This window comes from Vipera berus (genome assembly GCF_964194415.1).
Source record: "Vipera berus genome assembly, chromosome: 5".
In the NCBI taxonomy this organism is placed as follows: Eukaryota; Metazoa; Chordata; class Lepidosauria; order Squamata; family Viperidae; genus Vipera; species Vipera berus.
Genome location: NC_138207.1, coordinates 86,970,808 through 86,991,403, shown reverse-complemented (window position 1 = coordinate 86,991,403; position 20,596 = coordinate 86,970,808). Strand labels below are relative to the sequence as shown.

At 40.2% G+C, this 20,596-nt stretch overlaps 1 protein-coding gene and 1 long non-coding RNA gene across 2 annotated transcripts in view; one reads left to right on the top strand and one right to left on the bottom strand.

Annotated features, from left to right (window-relative positions):
• Positions 1–15,779, top strand: part of STOX1 (storkhead box 1) — a 32,793-nt gene extending 17,014 nt beyond the window's left edge. The window contains exons 2-4 of the mRNA XM_081329242.1: positions 8,711–8,863; positions 11,964–14,202; positions 15,543–15,779. Of these exons, the coding sequence (XP_081185368.1) occupies positions 8,711–8,863; positions 11,964–14,202; positions 15,543–15,702 (2,552 nt within the window). The 3' untranslated portion in view covers positions 15,703–15,779. The remainder of the gene's footprint in view (positions 1–8,710; positions 8,864–11,963; positions 14,203–15,542) is intronic.
• A 2,526-nt stretch (positions 15,780–18,305) lies between these two features.
• LOC308668932 lies at positions 18,306–19,566 on the bottom strand. The gene is made up of 3 exons (XR_014026618.1): positions 18,789–19,566; positions 18,517–18,704; positions 18,306–18,421 (listed from the first exon to the last, which is right to left on the bottom strand). It is a non-coding gene; the product is annotated as an uncharacterized lncRNA (long non-coding RNA).
• Between the last annotated feature and the right edge of the window lie 1,030 nt (positions 19,567–20,596).

The window sequence follows — 20,596 nt, the reverse complement described above, 5'->3', positions numbered from 1 at the left end:
GTTTGCCATGGGGTGAAAAACACTGTTAGTAAAATTACATATAGTATGGTGTGGCTTCAGAAAATGAAATTAATATTTAAAAACAAAGGTTACGTAAGGCTGCCTTGTTCCAGGTGCACCCAACCATAGCACAAACTTTTCCTTTTTTGGACAAGTCCCCTGGGTGTTACCTTCCACTCATCCCCAGTCTAAGGGTGAGATCAGTTTAAAGTTGCCCTTATAATAGAATAGTATAGCAAACATTAGCTATTGCTTGCTTAAAAGCCCTGAAATTAAGCCAGTATTTAGGACAGGTCAAGGTAATGGACATGCAGCAGAGAGATCCAGGGTCAAATTGATCATGTAGGGGAAAAGGGGAAAAGGGAGCATTAGGTATGCCATATGGAACTCCTGAAGAAAAGATGTATATCTAATAAATACATAAATAAAAATATAAATGGTGTATTTTTTATTTTTATTTTTATTTTAATCCCATTTATATCCCGCCCTTTTCCGAAGACTCAGGGCGGCTTACAATTTAAGCACAAACCAATGTGCTTAGCAATAGCCTTCATTCTATGTATATGCCTGCTTATTAGGGCTTTCGCCCCCCCCCAAGCGGCATTATTACAAAGTCAGCTTATTGCCCCCAACAATCTGGGTGATTTGATGAATAATATATGAACAAACATGAATTTAACATATCACATGAAGTGGGGCTGGCAATGAAGAACTATTTGGTATTTGGCATTTGGACCAATTAAATGGCAATGGGTTGGTTGAGATCAGAAGAAATATAAGCAACAGCTACGTAGGAAAAAAAGAAGGAAGCATCAGTTCAAATAAACTGCATTATGATGTAAGGATACTCACTGACTTATGACCATTCATTTAGCAACTGTTTAGAACTTACAGTGCACTGAAAAAAATGACTTACGACTAGTTTCCTTGCATTTACAACTGTCACAATGTCCTGCAGTAACATTCAGGCACTGTGTTATGAACCAGCCTGCTACCAGCCTTGCAATAAGGCTAACCCATGTTCAAACAGTAGAGACTGGAGAGCGTCTAAGGCTGGAAAGCGTCTGCCAAGATTTATTACTCAAACAACAGAACAAGAAACAAAAACACTGGAACTTGAATCCTCAAACGGAAGGGTTGCTTTCAGCAACCAGCCCTTCCCCAAACACTCCTTTTATTTAGAGATCAGGGCGTGGCCTCCCTGTGCCTCCTCCCGAGGAGTCCCACAGCCTTTCTCTGTTTGGTCCTGCTCGACTGCCTCCTGCGTCGGGCGTCCTTGAACAGGGCCAGCTGTGGGTCATCATCCTCCGCACTATCGGGCTCACGCAGCTGAGAAGAGGGCCCCGGCTGGGGGCTCTGCGAAGCCTCCAAACCATCATCAGCCGGTTCGTCTTCCACACACTCCTCCTCCCCCTCATCTGAGTCATCCGAGACATCTGAGCCGGCTGCCGGACCCACAGGCTGGCCCTGAGTCACAACACACTGGGCAACTGGCATGCATTTACAATGGATCAGCATTTGGAACCTTGCCAGCCAGCTTCTGACAAGCAAAGACAATGGGAGAACCGAAATTTGTTAAATGACCGCCTGATCTGCTTAACGAACATGACAAAAACGTCATGTCATGGTTATGTGATAACTCCATAACCACAATCCTTAGCAATGGAACCTCTAATCCCAATTGTGGATCTAAGTCATGGACTACCTGCATTGACTAGTGAATGATTATAGTAAACATATTTATTCAGTCTTTAGTTTTCATCTGTCATCGACGACCAAGCCAGACTTGGAAGGAAACTATAACTTCGTGTAAAATTCTCAAGCAGTTAAGAGGATTGGGAGATAATTTAATAGGCTTTCTGATTTAAGAAGCTATTCAAATTGTGAATTTGGTGAGCACAAGGGATTTAGAAGTTATTAAAATGTTAGTTACATATGGCCCTAAACTACAGTAAATTATTTAAACCCACTGAAATAATTGCAGCTACCTAGTCTACAGGGGTCTTCAAACTTGGCCCTTTTATGACTTGTGGACTTCAACTCCCAGAATTCCTTAGCCAGGCACGCTGGCTGAGGAATTCTGGGAATTGAAGTCCACAAGTCATAAAAGGGCCAAGTTTGAAGACCCCCTGACTTAGGACCAGCTCCTTGTAAATAATTTAAATCCCATCAATTTCAGTGGGTTTTTAAATGTTTCATTTTTCTGTGTGTTACGTATAAAATGTAACTTATAATAGATTCTTTGATGTGTACATGTGCCTTCAAGTCAGTTTTGAATCTTAGCACCTACCTAGACAAGTCCCTGCAGTTTTCTTGGCAACATTCTCAGAAATGGTTTGCCTTGGTCTCCTTTTTTTTCTTCCTACAGGTGAGGAGTGGATTGGCTCCAGCAGCAGTTTCATCATCCTTTAATTATCTCTGATTGTTTATTTCCTTTTCCTGCAATACTCCCCTTCCCCCATTAAGAGGGAAATCCAGAACTGGAAACATGTGGATATCTTTGATGCCCTTAACACTGTGAGGTGGAGTCTGATATCTCCAGCAACCTTCAAAGACCTCTTTTACATCTGGATTAATTATATGCATTTTTATCTTTTATTTCACCAGACTGCATTTGCGAAATCTTCAGGTGCGGAGTTTGAGGGTGCAGTGCCAGGAGGAAGTGTATTTTGAAATGTCTATAAGAAACGGCATACTTTTGTAGAGCTGAAATTTTTATATTTCTGTCTGCATTGATTATCTTGAGGGAAAAAATGATGAAAGAAAAGGTTTTAAAAATAGGCCTAAGACCAAAGGTTGCTGTTACTTTCTGAATGATGCTCTGTGACAAAATTGTAATCAGGTACCCTTCATATTACAAGCTCCTTTTGGAAGAGTCAGATTTTGGTCTTAAATGTAACCTGTATTTACCTTTGATAACATAAAGGTGACATTAAATCCCCACATAGAACAGAGCTGTTGATCATAACACTGAAGAGCTGAGTTATGCCACATTGAATTGGAATAAAAAATAGAAATATAATATCTGCTCAGTCAAGGCACCGCTAATCCAGCACTGCTCAAGTTTCAGGGAATTGAACAAAACATCTCTTTATGTGGGAGAAGTGCGTCTAGAAACTTTTTGTCCATGGTGTATTTTTTTTTATCTGACTCCTGTAATGAAAATGACTTTCCCACATTTGAGTTTCACTTTATGCCCCAAAAATGTGTTATCTGGTTTCGTGTATGCAATTAGCTGCCTTGTATAAATGGGTAAAATCATTTGTGCATCAATTATACATTTTTTTGGCAAGTTGCCTAGGACTGCTTCAGTAAATAAATCCCTCTTCTTCCCCCCCCTCCCAATTCCACACCCCCCCCCTCCACCCCTATTTTAACAATCAGCAGGACCTGGATTTGGTTTCCGTCATGAATGACAGGTTTCCTCTTTCTCAAGGCCAAAAAATATATTCTTGGTAAGCTTTAAAGATAAGTTAGAAGTTGTGTTTCATTTCCTCCTAAGATGATGATAAGCAGTATATATTTAGCACCACTTCTTCCTATATGATTTTTTGACACTAGATTATTCAAGCATATACGGTAGGACTGTTGAAGTGGGGAAGAGACACTAATTGAAATTTGTACAGAAGGAAAGCTGGCTGATTTCTTTTTTAGGAATACTGGAAATTTTTTGAAGGTGACACTTTTCATTCCTCAGAAAAGAAATCATGTGGAATTTGCTTATGTGGTGTCAGTTGTTAAGAACTGAAGAAAACTAAGATTTGCATAGTAGACACGAATCCGTGAAATACTGGTGGTGTTCACTAAGCTCTCCATTTTCATGATGCATTCCGAAATGTTCTGGTTAATCAACAGGTGTCAAACTCGATCGTGTCACATGATGTATCATGACGGGTTTTGCTTTTGCGTGGCCTGAGCATGACCCATGATGCATCTGGCCAACCAGTTTGACACGCCTGGGTTAATCTGTTTCCTCCCCCTTGATCCATATTGTTATTTGTCTGCTGAGAAAAAGATTTTGGCAGTGCTTTTTTTGTAAAAGAAAAAGGAGCCGGAACTCACACATGTCATACAACCTGCCTTGCTTACCCTACAAGGTTTCATCCAAAAAAGGTGCCGGAACTCCGTTCTGTGCGTTCTATGAGAAAAAAAGCCCTGGATTTTGGAATTGTGGTTTGTAGGACCTGATACGACTTCTGTCCAGTGATAGGCTGGGCAAAGAGAAGGCTTTGAGGCAGATGAAATTGTTCTGCCTCTGTTAGGGTTAAGGCCTTTAAGTCGGTTTCCACTATACCCCATAATAACATCAGATAAATACTAATCATGAAATGATTCAAGCCCATTTTCTGCAGTGACTAGAGCAGAGATCCCCAACCTTTTGGGCACCAGGGACCAGTTCCGTGGAGAAAGTTTTTTCCGTGGACCGGAGAGTGCGTGGTTTTGTGTGCTGCCTGCATCTCGCTTCTTTCTGCAGCCCAGTTGCTGGCATGCTGCGGCCCGATACTTGTCCACGAACCGGGGGTTGGGGACCCCTGGACTAGAGCACAACTAGTGTTTTCTTCTTAATTGCTTTTCGTTTCTACAGATATTGGACTGTAATCATAATATTAAGACTTGGTGTTGTGATTCAGGGTCACCCTGTGGGTTCGGCAGTTGGGTCGGATGACTCAGAGGAGGAGGAGGAGGGGGGTGTTGAAGACCTTGCTGAGGGGGTTGAACATCTTGCTGATGAGAGCCCTCAGCCAGGCCCCTCCCACTTGGTCACCACGGAGACCCAGCTGTGTGAGCCTGACAGTGTGGATGAAGATGACCCACAGCTGGCCCTGTTCAAGGACGCCCGACGCAGGAGGCAGTCAATTAGGAGTAAACAGAGGAAGGCAATGGGGCTCCTCGGAAGGAGGCAGAGAGAAGCCACGCCCTGAACTCTATATAAGGGGAATGTGTGGGGAGGGCTGGTTTGCTGAAGGCAACCGCTTGGATAGTTCGTGTTTCTTAAAGCTCCTGTTTCTTGGTTTGTGTCTTGTTTGTTTTTGTAGCTATAAATTTGGCAGGCGTAATTCCAGCCTCTTGCCGTTTGTAAAGGGGTTGTCCCTGCCTTTTCTGCAGGGCCGGTAGCAGGCTGGTACAGAACACTTGGTTTCTCTGACTAACAAAGTTGCTGACTTCACATCAGCAGAGAGAGAGCCAACTTCTAGTGCAGAATGAAGATTGTGAAGAAAATTGGAAAATATCTATTGTTCATATCCATTCAGATATATTGATTCTAAATTGAAAATCAGTTTGCTTGCTGGGATTCCACTACTGTACTCTTTCATAAGCACAAACCTGTGAATCAGAGGCCAAAGAACGCTATTGTCTTTCAATATGTTTGTAGTTTCTCCATCTTGATAGAATTGCTGCTGCTGTTATTTTACGTATTTTCCTTCCTAAACTATTTACGTAGGTTTGTTTTTTTCCTTCTAGTCTTTGCGCAAGAACAATGTACCAAACGACTGAATCCTTAAACATTTTATGTAAAAAAAATCAGTTAGATTTTTAGATTTTATTAGATTTATATACCGCCCTTTCCCAAAGGACTCAGGGCGGTTTACAGGGCATTTTAAAATCACATCAATATAAAATACAAAGTTAAAAGAGAATTAAAAGTTTAAATTATCCCTGAAAATAAAACCCCAGTTAAAACTTTATGAATGTATTAAAATATAAGGATGGTAAGATGTATTAACAAAGTATGTTTTGAAACTATACATTTATATATGATAGTGTTGATCTGTGTTTTATTGGGTAACCTTTTATTTAAATACCGGTATGTGCTTAAGTATGAGAGCCAGCAGTGTGTGGCAGCAGCCAAAAAAGCCAACACAATCCTAGGTTGCATTATCAGGGGGATAGAATCAGGATCATGTGAAGTATTAGTACCACTTTATGAAGCCTTAGTAAGATCACACTTAGAATACAGTACTGCATCCAGCTTTGGTCACCATATTATATAAAAAGACTCTGGAAAGAGTGTAGAGAAGAGCAAAATAGATGATTAGGGGACTGGAGGCTAAAACATATGAAAAACTCGTCCCAGCTTCTGCCAACCTAGCAGTTCGAAAGCACGTAAAAATGCAAGTAGAAAAATAGGGACCACTCCGGTGGGAAGGTAACAGCGTTCTGTGCGCCTTTGGCGTCTAGTCATGCCGGCCACATGACCACGGAGACGTCCTCGGACAAGCGCTGGCTCTTCGGCTTTGAAACGGAGATGAGCACCGGCCCCTAGAGTCGGAAACGACTAGCACGCATGTGCGGGGGAACCTTTACCTTTACCTTTAGACTAGACCAGTGAAAAGGACCAGGGGTGACATCATAGCAGTGTTCCAGTATCTAGGGGGCTACCACAAAGAGGAGGTCAACTTATTTTCCAAAGCACCAGAAGACAACACAAGGAACAAAGGATAGAAACTAATCATGGAGAGAAGCAACCTAGAACTAAGGAGAAATTTCCTAACAGTGGGAACAATTAATTAGGGGAATGGCTTGCCTTCAGAATTTATGGGTGCTCCATCACTGGAGGCTTTTAAGAAGAGATTGGACAGCCACTTGTTTGAAATGGTATAGAGTAGATGTCAACCTGCGGGCCGGACGCGTCATGGGGAAACCGTGCCCACCCCATTGCCTGCAATGGGGAAAAAGCTCCGATACGTTGCGTGACGTCACATGGTGTCGTGAGTTTGACATCTGGTAGAGTGCTTGAGCAGGGGGCTGGACTAGAAGACCTCCAAGGTCCCTTACCGCTCTGTTATTCTGTTATTTCTTATGTAAGGAACTTTTACAATACAGCACTGAAAATAAATCATCCAGAAAGAATAAAAACATTTAAGGTGTCCTTTCCAGGTAATTGTGAAACCAGTATTGTTTACAGTAATCGGTTCCATGTGTGTGTGTATGTGTATGTACTCGGTGCATGCTTCTATTTCATACAAAGCAAGTGGACCCTGATTTATATCCCTGGTACGAGTAACCTAGCAACGTCACTGAGGAAGTTATTCTCTGGAAACTCTCTGAAGGCATTCTGTTAAACATAAGCGAAGCAATTGGTAAAACAGAGGTCAAGAACTGTTTAACAGCCTCTTCAAAAGGGACTATTGTTTTTTGTTGACTTAAGAAAAGTGATCTCAGAGATTTTTTTTTAAAGCCTTTAGCTGTAAATTGTGAGAGAGCTATTTTAGAAGATTAGCACTGCTGTAATTTCTAACTCCAAATTGTATCATGTTGCTTACATATCTTAGAAAAGGGTCTTATAACAATCTCTAAGCTAACGTATAAGTTGGACTCTTCATATAATTTCAGGAAAGACACTGTCAGGTGGGTGTTTTTAAAATATGAATAGAATAAATAGAGATCTGAAATACTATGCACTACTGTGCTAAGGATTTGAATAAGTGCATTGGCCTACATTATTTCTTTAATGAAAGTTAAAAGATGTAAAGTTGTAGTTACCCATAACCGCAGATGTTGTTTAATCCAACCTTCTACATATGCAACTGGTTTTAAAACTTCTTTTAAAAGAAATTTTCTTCTCTATCGGGAAGTTTCTTCACTATCAAGACATTTCTCCTTATTTCCAGGTTGAATCTCTCCTTGATCAGTTTCCATCCCTTATTCCTTGTCTGGCCTTCAGGTGCTTTGGAAAATAGGTTGACCCCCCCTCCTCTCTGTGACAGCCCCCCCCCCCAAATATTGGAACTTGTTTCTGATTGCAAAATCAAGGATGAAAGTGAATATCTCATGTCTCTGAACGTCAAGCCAAATCAATTCCTGCTCTTCAAACTTCATGGAAATCCCTCCAAAAAAAATATATCGTACAACTGAAAAATGGGCATTTTTAGAATGGTAAAATGTCACTTTGGGGTATAAATTGTAGTCTGGAAGTAGCTTGCCCTCAGGAGGTTTTCCTACCACCAGAGGAAAATATTTATAGCTCAGGATTGAAATGAGGGGTCCTTGGTGCTCTCTGAGCTTGGTTGTTTTCTTGCAGACGTTTCATTACCCAAACTATGTAACATCATCAGTGCTAGTAAGGAGTGGGGTTTGCTCTCGCTTTATGTTCTACTGGCTTACCCTGTCACTGTTGGTGGGTGTAGTCTTCTTTAGTTGGGCTGTTTACTGTTTACCTTCTTTGGCAATTCCTTGTTTGGGTATTGTTTACTTCTCGATTGTTGGTCTGATGTTAGGGTTAGAATATAAACAGAACAAGCCCCACTCCCCGTCAGCACTGCTGATGTTAACTAGTTTGGGTAATAAAACATCTGCAAGAAACCAACCAAGCTCAGAGACCACCAAGGACACCTCAAGAGGCTTTCTACTCCAAGTCTTACACTTAACAAATTCACAAAAATGTAAACAATTATCCCTCCTCAGATGTTTAATTTTGACACCTCATCATAATCTCGTTCTAAATTTTTTTCTCCCTGTTGTGCTCAGCTGCAGTCTTTTCCTGCAGAACTGGCAGCAGTTTTTATTAATATTTGATTGATCATTAATTTTATTATTCAGCACAATCCTGATTCCCATAGCTATTTTCTGTCCATTTTTTTCAGACTGACTTTAAAGCTTAGCTTTTGAAATGGCAACGGGGGGAGGGGGGGAGGACCAAATATTCAAAAGTACAGAAATTAATTTTTTTTTGCTTGTGTCTCTCCCCCCCCTTTTTTTTTTATTGTAGGTGATGTCTCCCCGGTGCATATGAATCCAATTTCCCAGTCTCAGTTTGTTCCCTTGGCAGAGGTCTTGTGTTGTGCTATATCTGATATGAATGCAGCTCATATTACAGTTACACAGGAAGCCTTATTGCATCAGTTGGAAAAACACTACCCAGGTAATCGGCTAAATCAAGGGTTGTGGATATTGAATCTAAACTTTCAGTTCAGGCTGCAGATAGCAGAGTGAAATGCTGGATACTGCCTGGGAACGGGGAAGCCATTTTAACTCCCTTTGCATATCAAAATGTAAAACAAAAGTCTTCTAACTTGCTTTGTGTCATCCTAAGAATGGTAATATAAACCTGGAAATACACATTGGAAGCTTCCTTGGCATCACTGCCATTTTTGCAGCGTAAACCTCAAAGTGACACCAGCTGTTCCCAAGATACACATAGTGCCTCTGTACCCAGTGAACACACGGAGGTGTGCAGCCTCTTCCCACACATTGTGATGGCAAGAATAGCTCATTTCCAGCGAAAGACATGTCAGTATCTTTCCCTGTTATTTGGCCCTCAGCTAGCTACCCAGCAGTGGCTCCAGAAAATTGCTCCCCTGGCTGCAAAGTGCTTCCAGATGTTGCTAAAAGGTGCTAGTAATGATATATAAAGCCACACATGGCATGAGACTGAGATTTGAGGGACCATCATCCCCTGGTTACATCTGCCTGTCCATCAGATCCAGCAGGAGACGCATGTTACTGGTTCCGATGGGCTCTTTTCCATCCTGGCACTTTTTCTTTGGAACATCATTCCGTTGAAATTCAGATTGGCCCCTGACTTTAGGAAAAACTGTTAGCAATGGTGAGCCTTGCAAGTAATTGTACAGATAGTCCTTGACTACCAATCCTAATTGAGCCGAAAATTTCTGTTGCTAAGCAAGACCGTTGTTTTGCCCCATTTCACAATCTTTCTTGCCACAATAGGTAAGTGAATCACTACAGTTGTTAAGTTAGTAATAACAGGGTTATTAAGTAAATCTGGCTTCCGCCTTGACTTTGCTTGTCAGGTCGCAAAAGGTGATCACATGACCCCAGGACTCTGCAACCGTTTACGTTTACGTTTACGTTTAATTAAATTTTTATACCGCCCTTCTCCCGAAGGACTCATCATAAATATTTGCCAGTTGCCAAGCAACTAGGTTTTGGTCACGTGATCATGGGGATACCGCAATGGTCTTGTGAAAAACTCTCAAAAATCATTTTTTTCCAGTGCTGTTGTAACTGAACTGCCACAGATGCAATTGTATGTCGAGGACTATCCGTACTGAATAGGATGTATGCTAGGTGTTCACCTGCCGACTGCGATCATTTTGTGTTTGAGTTTTTAATAGTGGTTCTAATGCAGTTGTGCCTTTATTTCTACTTTTTGTTGGTTTTAACTGTTGTGAGTCACCTAGAATCATGCATGTGAGATGGACAGCTATTCAGGTCAAGTCAAGAAAACATGTTACCTAACACAGAAGTCACTGAATTATCAAGTCCGGAGCTAGCAGATAGCTCAGGGAATACATCCAATATGTTTTGAAAAGCCACTCAGATTTCTGCAGTCCAGTATAATAACCCTAGGATTGACCAAGCGGTTTGTTCTCTAGCCCCAAAAGCAGTTCCAGGAACTTGTGTAGTGAAGTATTGTGGTTCTTCTGCTTGATACTTTTAAAAGTATCATGCTGTGAATGGGTCTGCTAATCACAAGTTTCCATAGGAAGAAGCTGTGGTCTATCTACAGTAGGTCATTTGCAATGTTTATTATGTATTTGCTGCCCTCTATTGTCCAACTGGGAGAAAGCATCCTACTACTGGCATTTTAAAGATAAAATCTATGCCACATTGGACTTCTGAGTATGCAGTTGTTTCCCTATAAAAGCTTGAAAGTGTTCAATCCAAGAGGGATCTGCAGCATTTTAATATGAAGTGCTTTTGTTTTAAATCCCGGTCAAGATACTCCATTTTATTTATCTCTTTTCTGTTTCTTTTTTTTCATCACTGTAAGTCAAACTCAGTGTCTTCAACAAGCAGTGAGTAGTATCTTTATTGCTTGTTGGATTGTCCTGATAGTTTTACCTGTATTTAGGCATTTTTATAGCAAAAGTTGGGCTGTGTAAAAAAAGAAAGCCTTATATTTTTTTCAGTTAGATGCAAAATGTAACTTAAGTATATAAATTACAGATCAGCTCTATTAGTACAGTTGAATTGCAATAAATGACGTTACATTCCAGCCAGCTCAAGACATTTTTATGCTCCAGTTGAAGAATGTACCTGTTTCCTCTCCAGAAAATATAATTTGTTACTTAACATATCCCCAATCAGCTTCCTGATGAGGGTTACCTCCTTCCGCCTACAGGTAGACTAAGGGACCAGGTTTCATTATTGCTAGCATTTTTTTTAATCCCATTTATATCCCGCCCTTCTCCGAAGACTCAGGGCGGCTTACAATCTAAGCACAAATCAATGTGCTTAGCAACAGCCTTCATTCTATGTATATGCCTGCTTATTAGGGCTTTCCCCCCCCCCAAGCGGCATCATTACAAAGTCAGCTTATTGCCCCCAACAATCTGGGTCCTCATTTTACCTACCTCGGAAGGATGGAAGGCTGAGTCAACCTTGAGCCTGGTGGGACGCGAACCTGCACTAATTGCAGGCAGCTGGTGTTTATGAATTTATGAATATTGTCTGTTTATGAGAAGTTTGAAGCTTTGTGAGTGCACCTTGAACTTGCATTTTGAAGCACCTTTTTGAATTCAGATCCAAAGTACAGCTTATGGTATGCTTTACTGCATTTTTGCAATAGCAATCTTTTTCTGATATTAATTTGTTCATAGCCTTCTGTTATTTTGATTTTCTTTATGATGCAGTTCTTTTCCTTAATAAGACACCATGGCCAGTGGGAATTACAGCCCATCACACAGTGGGGGAGTAATATCAACTTAAAACTCTTTATTTGGTCTTTTTGATTAGGAATCTTACGTGTGTGCAGTAAGGGTTTCAGATTTCTTTTTCATTTTCTAAAGACACTGTATGTGTATTTAGGAATAAAGAAGACCTCATTGAAACCAATGAGATTTAATTCTGGGGGAAAAGACACAGGACTATATTAGCAGACAGGGCCTTTTTCACAACTTACTGTGAATGCGGATATGGCTGGAATCTAAAATATATGGCTGGAATCTAAGATATTTTAAATGTTGAATGAATACTAATAAATATTTTTATCATTCTAGGTATTGCAACTCCCACCCACGATATTCTCTACAGTACTCTTGGGATGCTAATTAAAGAGCGAAAGATATACCATACTGGGGAAGGATACTTCATAGTAACCCCAAATACCTATTTTATCTCTAGTAACAACAAGAGGGCCTTGCTGGAAGACACATGCCTTCCGGAGCCTTCTTTCACATACTTGCTAAGCATGGAAGATGCTGTAGAGCTGACACCAGATCCTTTGCCTGTTGCATCGCATTGTAGATCCTGTTACTGTTTCCTTGGGCACAATGAAGCGAAACCAACAAAATGTCAGGAATTAGTTAGCCAGGACCCAAATGGGAAAAGTAAAAAAGATTCCTGTGAATCTAGATCTTCAGCTCCAAAACCCAGCGCAGAGTCACTTGCCGATGGAATCGCCCACTCAGTACTTTCTGCGAAGGGAAAAGATAAGGCTAAAAAATTTAGTCTTAGCCTCTTTTGGCGCAACACTTCCAAGAAAGAAAAATCTAAGAAAGCCCACTCTACATTTTCTGCTCAGTTTCCTCCTGAGAAATGGCCAGTCAGAGACGAAGAAAATTTGGAGAACATTCCACGGGATGTTGAACATGAAATCATCAAGCGCATCAATCCTATACTGACCGTTGACAACTTGACTAGACACGCAGCACTAATGCAGAAAATGGAAGAACAGAAGAAGTATATCAGCAAAGGAACCTCTACGGAAGCACTAACAACGAAGCACAAATATATTTCAAAAGCACAGAGTTGGAAAAAACAGAATAGAGCAGCAAAGTATCACCGAAAGGGGCAGCATATTAAAGAAAAACGAGGGAAATATAAAACTAGTGAATTGGTACTGGCTGATGAAAATTTGGCAAGCTCTGTTGAGCATCCATTATGTCACCTTACAAGTGAAATGATGGTTTGCAATAGAGAGCTGGTTGATGGTGCATTAGATATGGAATCTCACTTTTTATATAAAAGGGAAATTAATAATCCATTTCAAGATACTCCAAATAGAAGGAATAAGTCGTCAAAAGGTTATAAAAGTCAGAAAAACTGTGATATAAACTCCAAGACTGTTAGATCAGAGAGGCATTGTTCATGGTCCCAATCTTTAGATTCCTCAAGAAATATGGACTGTAAAGCTAAGGTCTCTCTCTCTGGGAAATGTGATGCTGAAGACGAGAAAAAGAAATGCCAAGCTTTACGAACAAATGGCACACATAGATCCTCGGCAGAGAGAGCCACTTGTAAGTGTAATCTGCAAAGAGGGACAGACTCCCAAAATACAGTGGCGATGCAAGAGGCTTCTAACATTTGTGCTACATTCAGAAATGAAGAAGAGAAAGAGTATCCAGGAAAATCTATTCAAACCCACTGTGATAAAGCACACCCGTGCAATTTACCAAGTCAGCATTCAGATTGCTATCTTCCCACTGATGCAGGTATTATCTGCCAATTTAAACAGGCTGAAGGCGTTGCTGCACACAGACAAAAGGATTTTAAGAGTGAGATACAGTGCAAGAGCAAATGGCTTGAGTCTCTGAATCCGCAGTATGAGGGATTCATTTTTGATGATCCAGTTCAATATCAGAAAGTGAATAATGATGGTGCTTATAATCCTCTGTGTAATGACCTTGTCCAGGAAGAAGAAATTGAATCATCCAAATTGAAACCTTATCAACTCCGATATAGAGTAGAGTCAGAAAAATGGAATAACATAACAGAAGACATGAGTCCAAAAGTATTGGGAAAAGAAACAGGTGAGCCTCCCTTTCGAAGCTACCCAAATGATGCAGATACTGTTGATACATACCAACAGGAAGAAAGTGGTTTTCTTAGTCGGAATAAATCAAAGGATAGCTTAAAGGAATATGATAAAATGAACTTTGAAGGGGAAACCTGTATGTGCCATCAGGTGTCCTCTAAAAGCAACAAAGAGAATGAGGGTATTTATGATCAAGGTCAGAGAACGGATAATACCGAAAGACACGTCCTTGAATTCAGCGAAGTGCAAGAAGCAGAGAACAGAACTTGGGAGAAGTCAGCAAACCAAGTGACTATGGAAACAGCATCCTTGGTGTTGTCATCCAAAGACTGGGAAATTAAGACAAATCTTGTGGGAATACGACAGTCATTTGATAACATAGATGATGCTCCTCTAGATCGGGGAATCCAGCATGACCAAAACCACTTACAAGGGACAGGAAACCAGAGTATAACAGGAGATAGTGGGATAGACTCTCCCAGGTAAGGAAAAACATGGGAGTGCTATTCCTATTGCACATCTCCATCTATTATACTTAGTCTGGTCTTCAAAGTTAGGCATACTGGAGAAAAATCTTGATTGAATTGTTGAATTTAATTTTTTTCATCTCTTAACTACTCATGAACTTAAGTCTGTTAACTAGAGCAGGGCCTACTGATCTGCTCAGATAACATCACTATGGTGAGAACTGCTTTGATTGCCAGTTGGCTTTCAGTTGCAAATCAAGGTGTTGGTTGTCACCTTTAAAGTCCTACTGCCCTGACACCTCATCAGGCTTGTGTTTCTACTTGTCCAATAATATCTGGTAGGAAGCGTATGTTTCAAATCCATCTTGAGGAATTGTCTTTGTCAGGGATCACAAGACATGCACTGCCTTTTATGTTATTGTCTCTCCTTTGAAACAGCGCTCTCCTCAAAATTAGGTCACCACCCTCCCCTTTGCCATTCAGGGAAGTCTAGGGAGATTTTCAAACATGCAGGGCATAGTTGTCCCATATCTGCTTTCCCCAAAAAGCAACTGGACTTTCTTGGTGTTTTCTTTGAAAAGGTTTCGGTTCAGAACCGAAGAAGCTTCTTGGATGAGAAGTGAAATGTTTTCAAAGAAAACACCAAGAAAGTCCAGTTGCTTTTTGGAAAAAAACAGATTTGGGATGTAGGACTTGATAAGTATGCATATCATCCTCCCCAGGTGATATGTGACTCTTGTTTTCCTGATTTTTTCCCCCTCATTGCGTTAACAAATGGGAAGGCTTATTGTTGTTACTGGGTTTTGGTATATTTGGCTATCTTAATCAGTCAATATATACTGTAGCTCTCATCACAAGCCTGGATTAGGCTAGTTGTAGGTAGTGGGACCATGTTTCTACAACCTGGAAAAGAAGCATCGAGAGAGGCAATTTACAAGTATTTTGGCTGCAATTGGTATTTCAGGCCCAGAAAACTAACCAGATCAGGCAGGATGGATATGAACTGGTTACAGTGCAACAGCCTACTGAGTTACGTTCCCCGATACTTGGAAAAGTATGTACAGTATGTTTTCCAAGGATTTGGGTAACTTTATAGAACAGCATGTAAATATGGAAAACGTAACCTTTCTATATGTGAACATTTCTGGAAGCTAAATGACTATGAGACTATATAAAGAAACCTTAAAAATGAAAGACTTTTAAAAGGATTTTTTGATGAACCACCTTCCTACAGCCAATATTTTTTCTAAAAGCTTTGGTGTTGTCTGATATTTTTAAAGAACGTTTGTTATGAATAATGAGCTATGGATAAGCCTCTTTGTGAATCTTTTATTTCAAAAATACCACTCTTTCAGAGCACAAAGTATGGTATCTGCTAATTCTATCATCTTGTATGGACTGAAGAAAAGAAGACACTTCCTCAAGAACTTAGAAGAGATAGAGAAAATTTTGCACAGCAGAAAGTCTCTCACCTCAGACTCCTTGCTTCAGTTGTCACCAGTGATGAATGTTTAATTTTTCCTCTTTTTTTAAACCACGTTTGTAAGCCTGTTTGTAAATCTAATAATGTATTTGCTGTAAATGTCTTAAACTAACACATGTGCTAATATAGGTAAGATGTTGGCTATTTCTTCCATAAAATGTATGAATACTTTGTAATAAACATTTTTACTGTTTTTTACTGCTGTTTTTTGATAACAATAAGCTCAGATCCTAGTAACTTCAGGGATGGCACAGTAATGAGTTGACTTTGCTTTTTGCAATTTTCCCCCCTATTTTGTTGTTGTTTATTTACACATCTGAATGATTGTTCTAACCCAATATTTAAAGTGAGGCATAGGGGAACTCACATTTTTGAGAGCTGAAAACAACTTTGAAGAGAAAATACTAGTATACACTATTTGCTAGTTAGGATCCCGAGGAGGAAATCATAGCAACGTATATATAAAAACCAAAACGTTTGCAAGTAGAAATTGTAAAGTTAGATTTGTATATCCTAAGAAAGTCAAATCATATTTTAGATCTTAGATACACCTAGAATGTGCCCAATTTGTCCCTTCAGTATACCATGGATACCCCACTAATTTTCTTTAACTCAGGCAATTAGTTATCTCTTTCATTCTTGGAGAACTAAGAAAAAAAAGTGTGTTTATTCATTAGTTTATGTGAAATACATTTCTTTTAAAATAAAGCTAGACGTATTAGGATGTTTATTATTATTATTATTACTACTACACACAATATGAAGTCACAGCTAGCAGTTCTTTTAGCTGGTGTTGGCCTTAATAGGCACTGAGTTTCTTCCCAAGAACCTAGGATGTTGTACTATAATGTATCAGCATAGTATACATGCAGATTCAAGCAGTGTTGTAGCCTTTTGTAATTGACAAATGGAAATTTTGTCAATGTACAAATTTTCCAAAATTCTTTGGTACGGCATCCATACCACTGGGACCATCACCCCTGGTGTATGCTGTAATCTTTCAACTGATTTTCAGATCTTGATACTTTGTGGTTTTTCTCCAATTCTTTGTCTTCTGTTCCAGTATCCCCTGGTATTGCCACATCAATTATCCATGCTGTCTTCTTTTCAACCAGTTAAATGTTATGTGTTATGAGCCAAGACTTTATTAATTTTCATTTAGGAATCCCACAATATTTTAATCTGCTCATTCTTGATGAATTTTTACAGGTAGTCTTCAACATATGACTACAAACTTTCTGTTGTTAAGAGACACAGTTGTGAATTTTGTCCCATTTTATGACATTTCTTGCCACAGGTGTTAAGCGAATCACTGAAATTGTTTAGTAAGTAACAAGTTTGTGAAGCGAATCTGGCTTCCCCATTGACTTTGCTTGTTAGAAGGTCACAAAAGGTGATTACGTGACCCGGGACACTGCATCATAAATCCATGCCATTGCCAAGCATTTGAATTTTGATCATGTGACCATGGGGATGCTGCAGTGGTCATAAGTGTGAAAAATGGTCATAAATCACAATTTTCAGTGACATAACTTTAAACAGTCTGAACTGTTGTAAGTCAAGGATTACATACTTTTTACAGATGTTCCAGTAAATAATTTTGGTGACACTGTTAGATTGTTTACAGTCAGTTTTGTGTGATCTTGCATAAGCTCATATATGATCCATGTTTCTTCTGCTTCTTTACACAATATATATTTTGAATCATTTGATAATTTTTCAATTCTGGCCTCAATTGCATTTATTCAGATAATTTACTCTTGGGCAGCCAAAATCAAGCTTTCAGTTTCTTTAATGTTCCAGTTGTAAGCCATTGACAGGTTTCATCTTTATCCACTTTCTCCTCAATTTTTTGTAGTAACTGATCATGTAATGTGTCTCCTTCTCAGCATCTGTTTGTGTTTTTGTTACATTATTTTGATATACGGTACATCTTCTGTTGTTTTGTACATTCATTAAAAAACAGTTTTAATTTGAATCAATGCTTTTTCTTAGCTATCTTTCATATAATCAGCCAAGGAACAGTTATTATTATTATTAAGTTACCATCAAATATAAATGCCTTCATTTGAATCACATTCCAGACCTTTCAGCAAAATGATGGTGGATAAATCATATTTTTCAGTGATAAAGTATTGCAAGTTCATGCTAACAATATTCCTGAAATAAAAATATAATTTTATGTAAAAAATATGCAGAGTAGATGAAAAAAAAGTATTACAAGTATTCCTCATTTCGTTATTACAGTTGGGACCAGCAAAATGTTAAGTAGACGAAAGAGCGACTGCTTATGATCTTCCTTTGCTTTTACAGACCTGCCAAAGTCTAAAATGCAAGAGTAGTGATAAAGTCATCCTTGTAATTGTGAGCTGTCACTGAGGCAATCACTAAAGGAGGACTATGTAGCTTGTGGTTCAGCCTGTGGTGTCAAAACAGCCACAGTGGATTGGTTCATCCACACGTTCCATTTGCTACAGTGCAGATATGCCTCACTAACAATTTCTCATGTTTGTCTTCTCACAACTTGGTGTTTGTGTTATCTTGCCAGCAGCACCCTTGAGGCAACAGAAGCCAATCTAATGTTTTCCACTATGAAACCAGCATTTAATCTATTTCATCAGAAAAGCTTCCAGGGTACGTCTTCAGAGAACTGGGCTGCAGTTGGGCTTGGCCAGTCGTTTTGGCCAAATCCCACCAATTCTGGGAGTTGAAGTCCACAAGTCTCAAAGTTGCCAAGATTGGGGACCCCGGCTTTAAAAGAATAGTCATAAATCAGTCTTAGAATTTTACCCCCCCTCCCTTCTCACTACAGATAGGAATCTGTAATTAGCTTGTTTTCAGTTTACCTTTATCCCACGGAAATTGTCCCACTGTTGATAGTTTTCTCACTTTTCATATCCCGTTGGTTCAACACTTTCCATGCAGTTGTGTTTTCATGTAGTTTTACTGCTTGTCATATTTCATTAATTTGTCGTCGTTTCCCTGAGATTGGTGCGCTCCTCCTCCTCCTCCTCCAAGCTGGCTGCAATCAAGCCTGAGGAGAGACACCCCGCTTTAAATAGAGCCAAATAGGTGGCTATTTTATCAACGTTATGGAAACCTAAACCTATCTACCTACCCACGTAATTTAGGACTCCCTGCCGGTTGTGTGAATCCTTTCAATAGTACAGTGGGAGAGCTATTAAAAAAAACCTCTTCGCAAGCGTCGAGGTCCCCCCCCCAAGAAAAAAAATGAAGAAAATAATCAAAAAAAAAAAAAAAGGCCTCCAGCCCGGGGTAAGTCGGTTCCCAGCCTCTCTCACACCTCGGCCCGTGCAAACCTTGGCAGCGACTCTGCAAACCCTCCACTTTCTACTTTGCAGGTGAAAAGAATAAAATGTTATCCAGAAATTTCTAAGGAGTCTAAAGGACATTAGAAGAAGCCACCTGAAAATCCTAAGTAATAAACGGTTGTCTCATCACATCTAAAAGTTGACAAAATACAAACGTGACCAGCTGAAATCGCTAGCTAAGTAACACCACAAGTATTGGGGGAAAAATAACACCTGTAAGTTTAGAGCTCAATACGTAACCGCAGACAGATAAAAAGCAAGCTTTATTCATAGAATAGTAGACGGTAACAGATAAAATGGGCCCAAAAGGGGCAGTGGTTTTAGGCCAGGGGTAGGCAACTTATATGCAGAGCACATCATGAGAAAGGCAGGGCTAGATGAATCAAAAGTTGGAATTAAGATTGCTGGAAGAAATATCAACAACCTAAGATATGCAGATGATACCACTCTAATGGCAGAAAGTGAAGAGGAACTGAAGAGTCTCTTGTTGCGAGTGAAGAAGGAGAGTGCAAAAGGTGGGTTGAAACTAAACATTAAGAAAACCAAGATCATGGCATCCAGCCCTCTCAATTCCTGGCAAATAGATGGGGAAGAAATGGAGGTAGTGACAGATTTTATTTTCCTGGGCTCCAAGATCACTGCAGATGGGGACTGTAGTCAAGAAATTAAAAGACGCTTGCTCCTCGGGAGGAAAGCCATGGCAAATCTAGACAGCACACATCACCCTGTCAACAAAAGTCCGTATAGTCAAGGCTATGGTCTTCCCAGTTGCAATGTATGGCAGTGAAAGTTGGACCATAAGAAAGGCTGAGCGCCAAAGAATTGAGGCCTTTGAACTGTGGTGCTGGAGAAGACTCCTGCGAGTCCCTTGGACTGCAAGGCGATCAAACCGGTCAGTCCTAGAGGAGATCAACCCTGACTGCTCTTTAGAAGGCCAGATCCTGAAGCTTAACTTAAATACTTTGGCCACCTAATGAGAAGGAAGGACTCATTGGAGAAGAGCCTAATGCTGGGAAAGATTGAGGGCAAGAGAAGAAGGGGACGACAGAGAATGAGGTGGCTGGATGGAGTCACTGAAGCAGTAGGCGTGAGCTTAAATGGATTCCAGAAGATGGTAGAGGACAGCTCGGCTCTTTTATGACTCATGGACTTCAACTCCCAGAATTCCTGAGTCAGCTAGCTGGCCTACCCGTTTTAGGCGGTTTTAGGCTGTTTGGAATCGTTATTGGAAGATTAGGGAAGGGGTGTCGATAGGGGAGGGGTAAAATCTGGGTCGGGAGCAGGATAGAAAAACGTGTCACAACAGCTGTTTAAGGTGTGACTGAACTCCCGTGTGGGTGTCAGCTCACCGAGCCTTTGCAAACGCTTTTTTTTGAAATTTAAACTTTGCTACTGGAATTCCAAGTGAGTTTGTTCGTTTTCGGCTAGTGAGCCACCCTTCCAAACGCAGGGAAGGGCTCGCCCTTCTTTCTTTCCCTCCCTTCACGTTTTCCAGCTCCTATCCCAGAGGTCTTCAAACTCGGCCCTTTTATGACTCGTGGACTTCAACTCCCAGAATTCCTCAGCCAGCGTGCCTGGCTGAGGAATTGTGGGA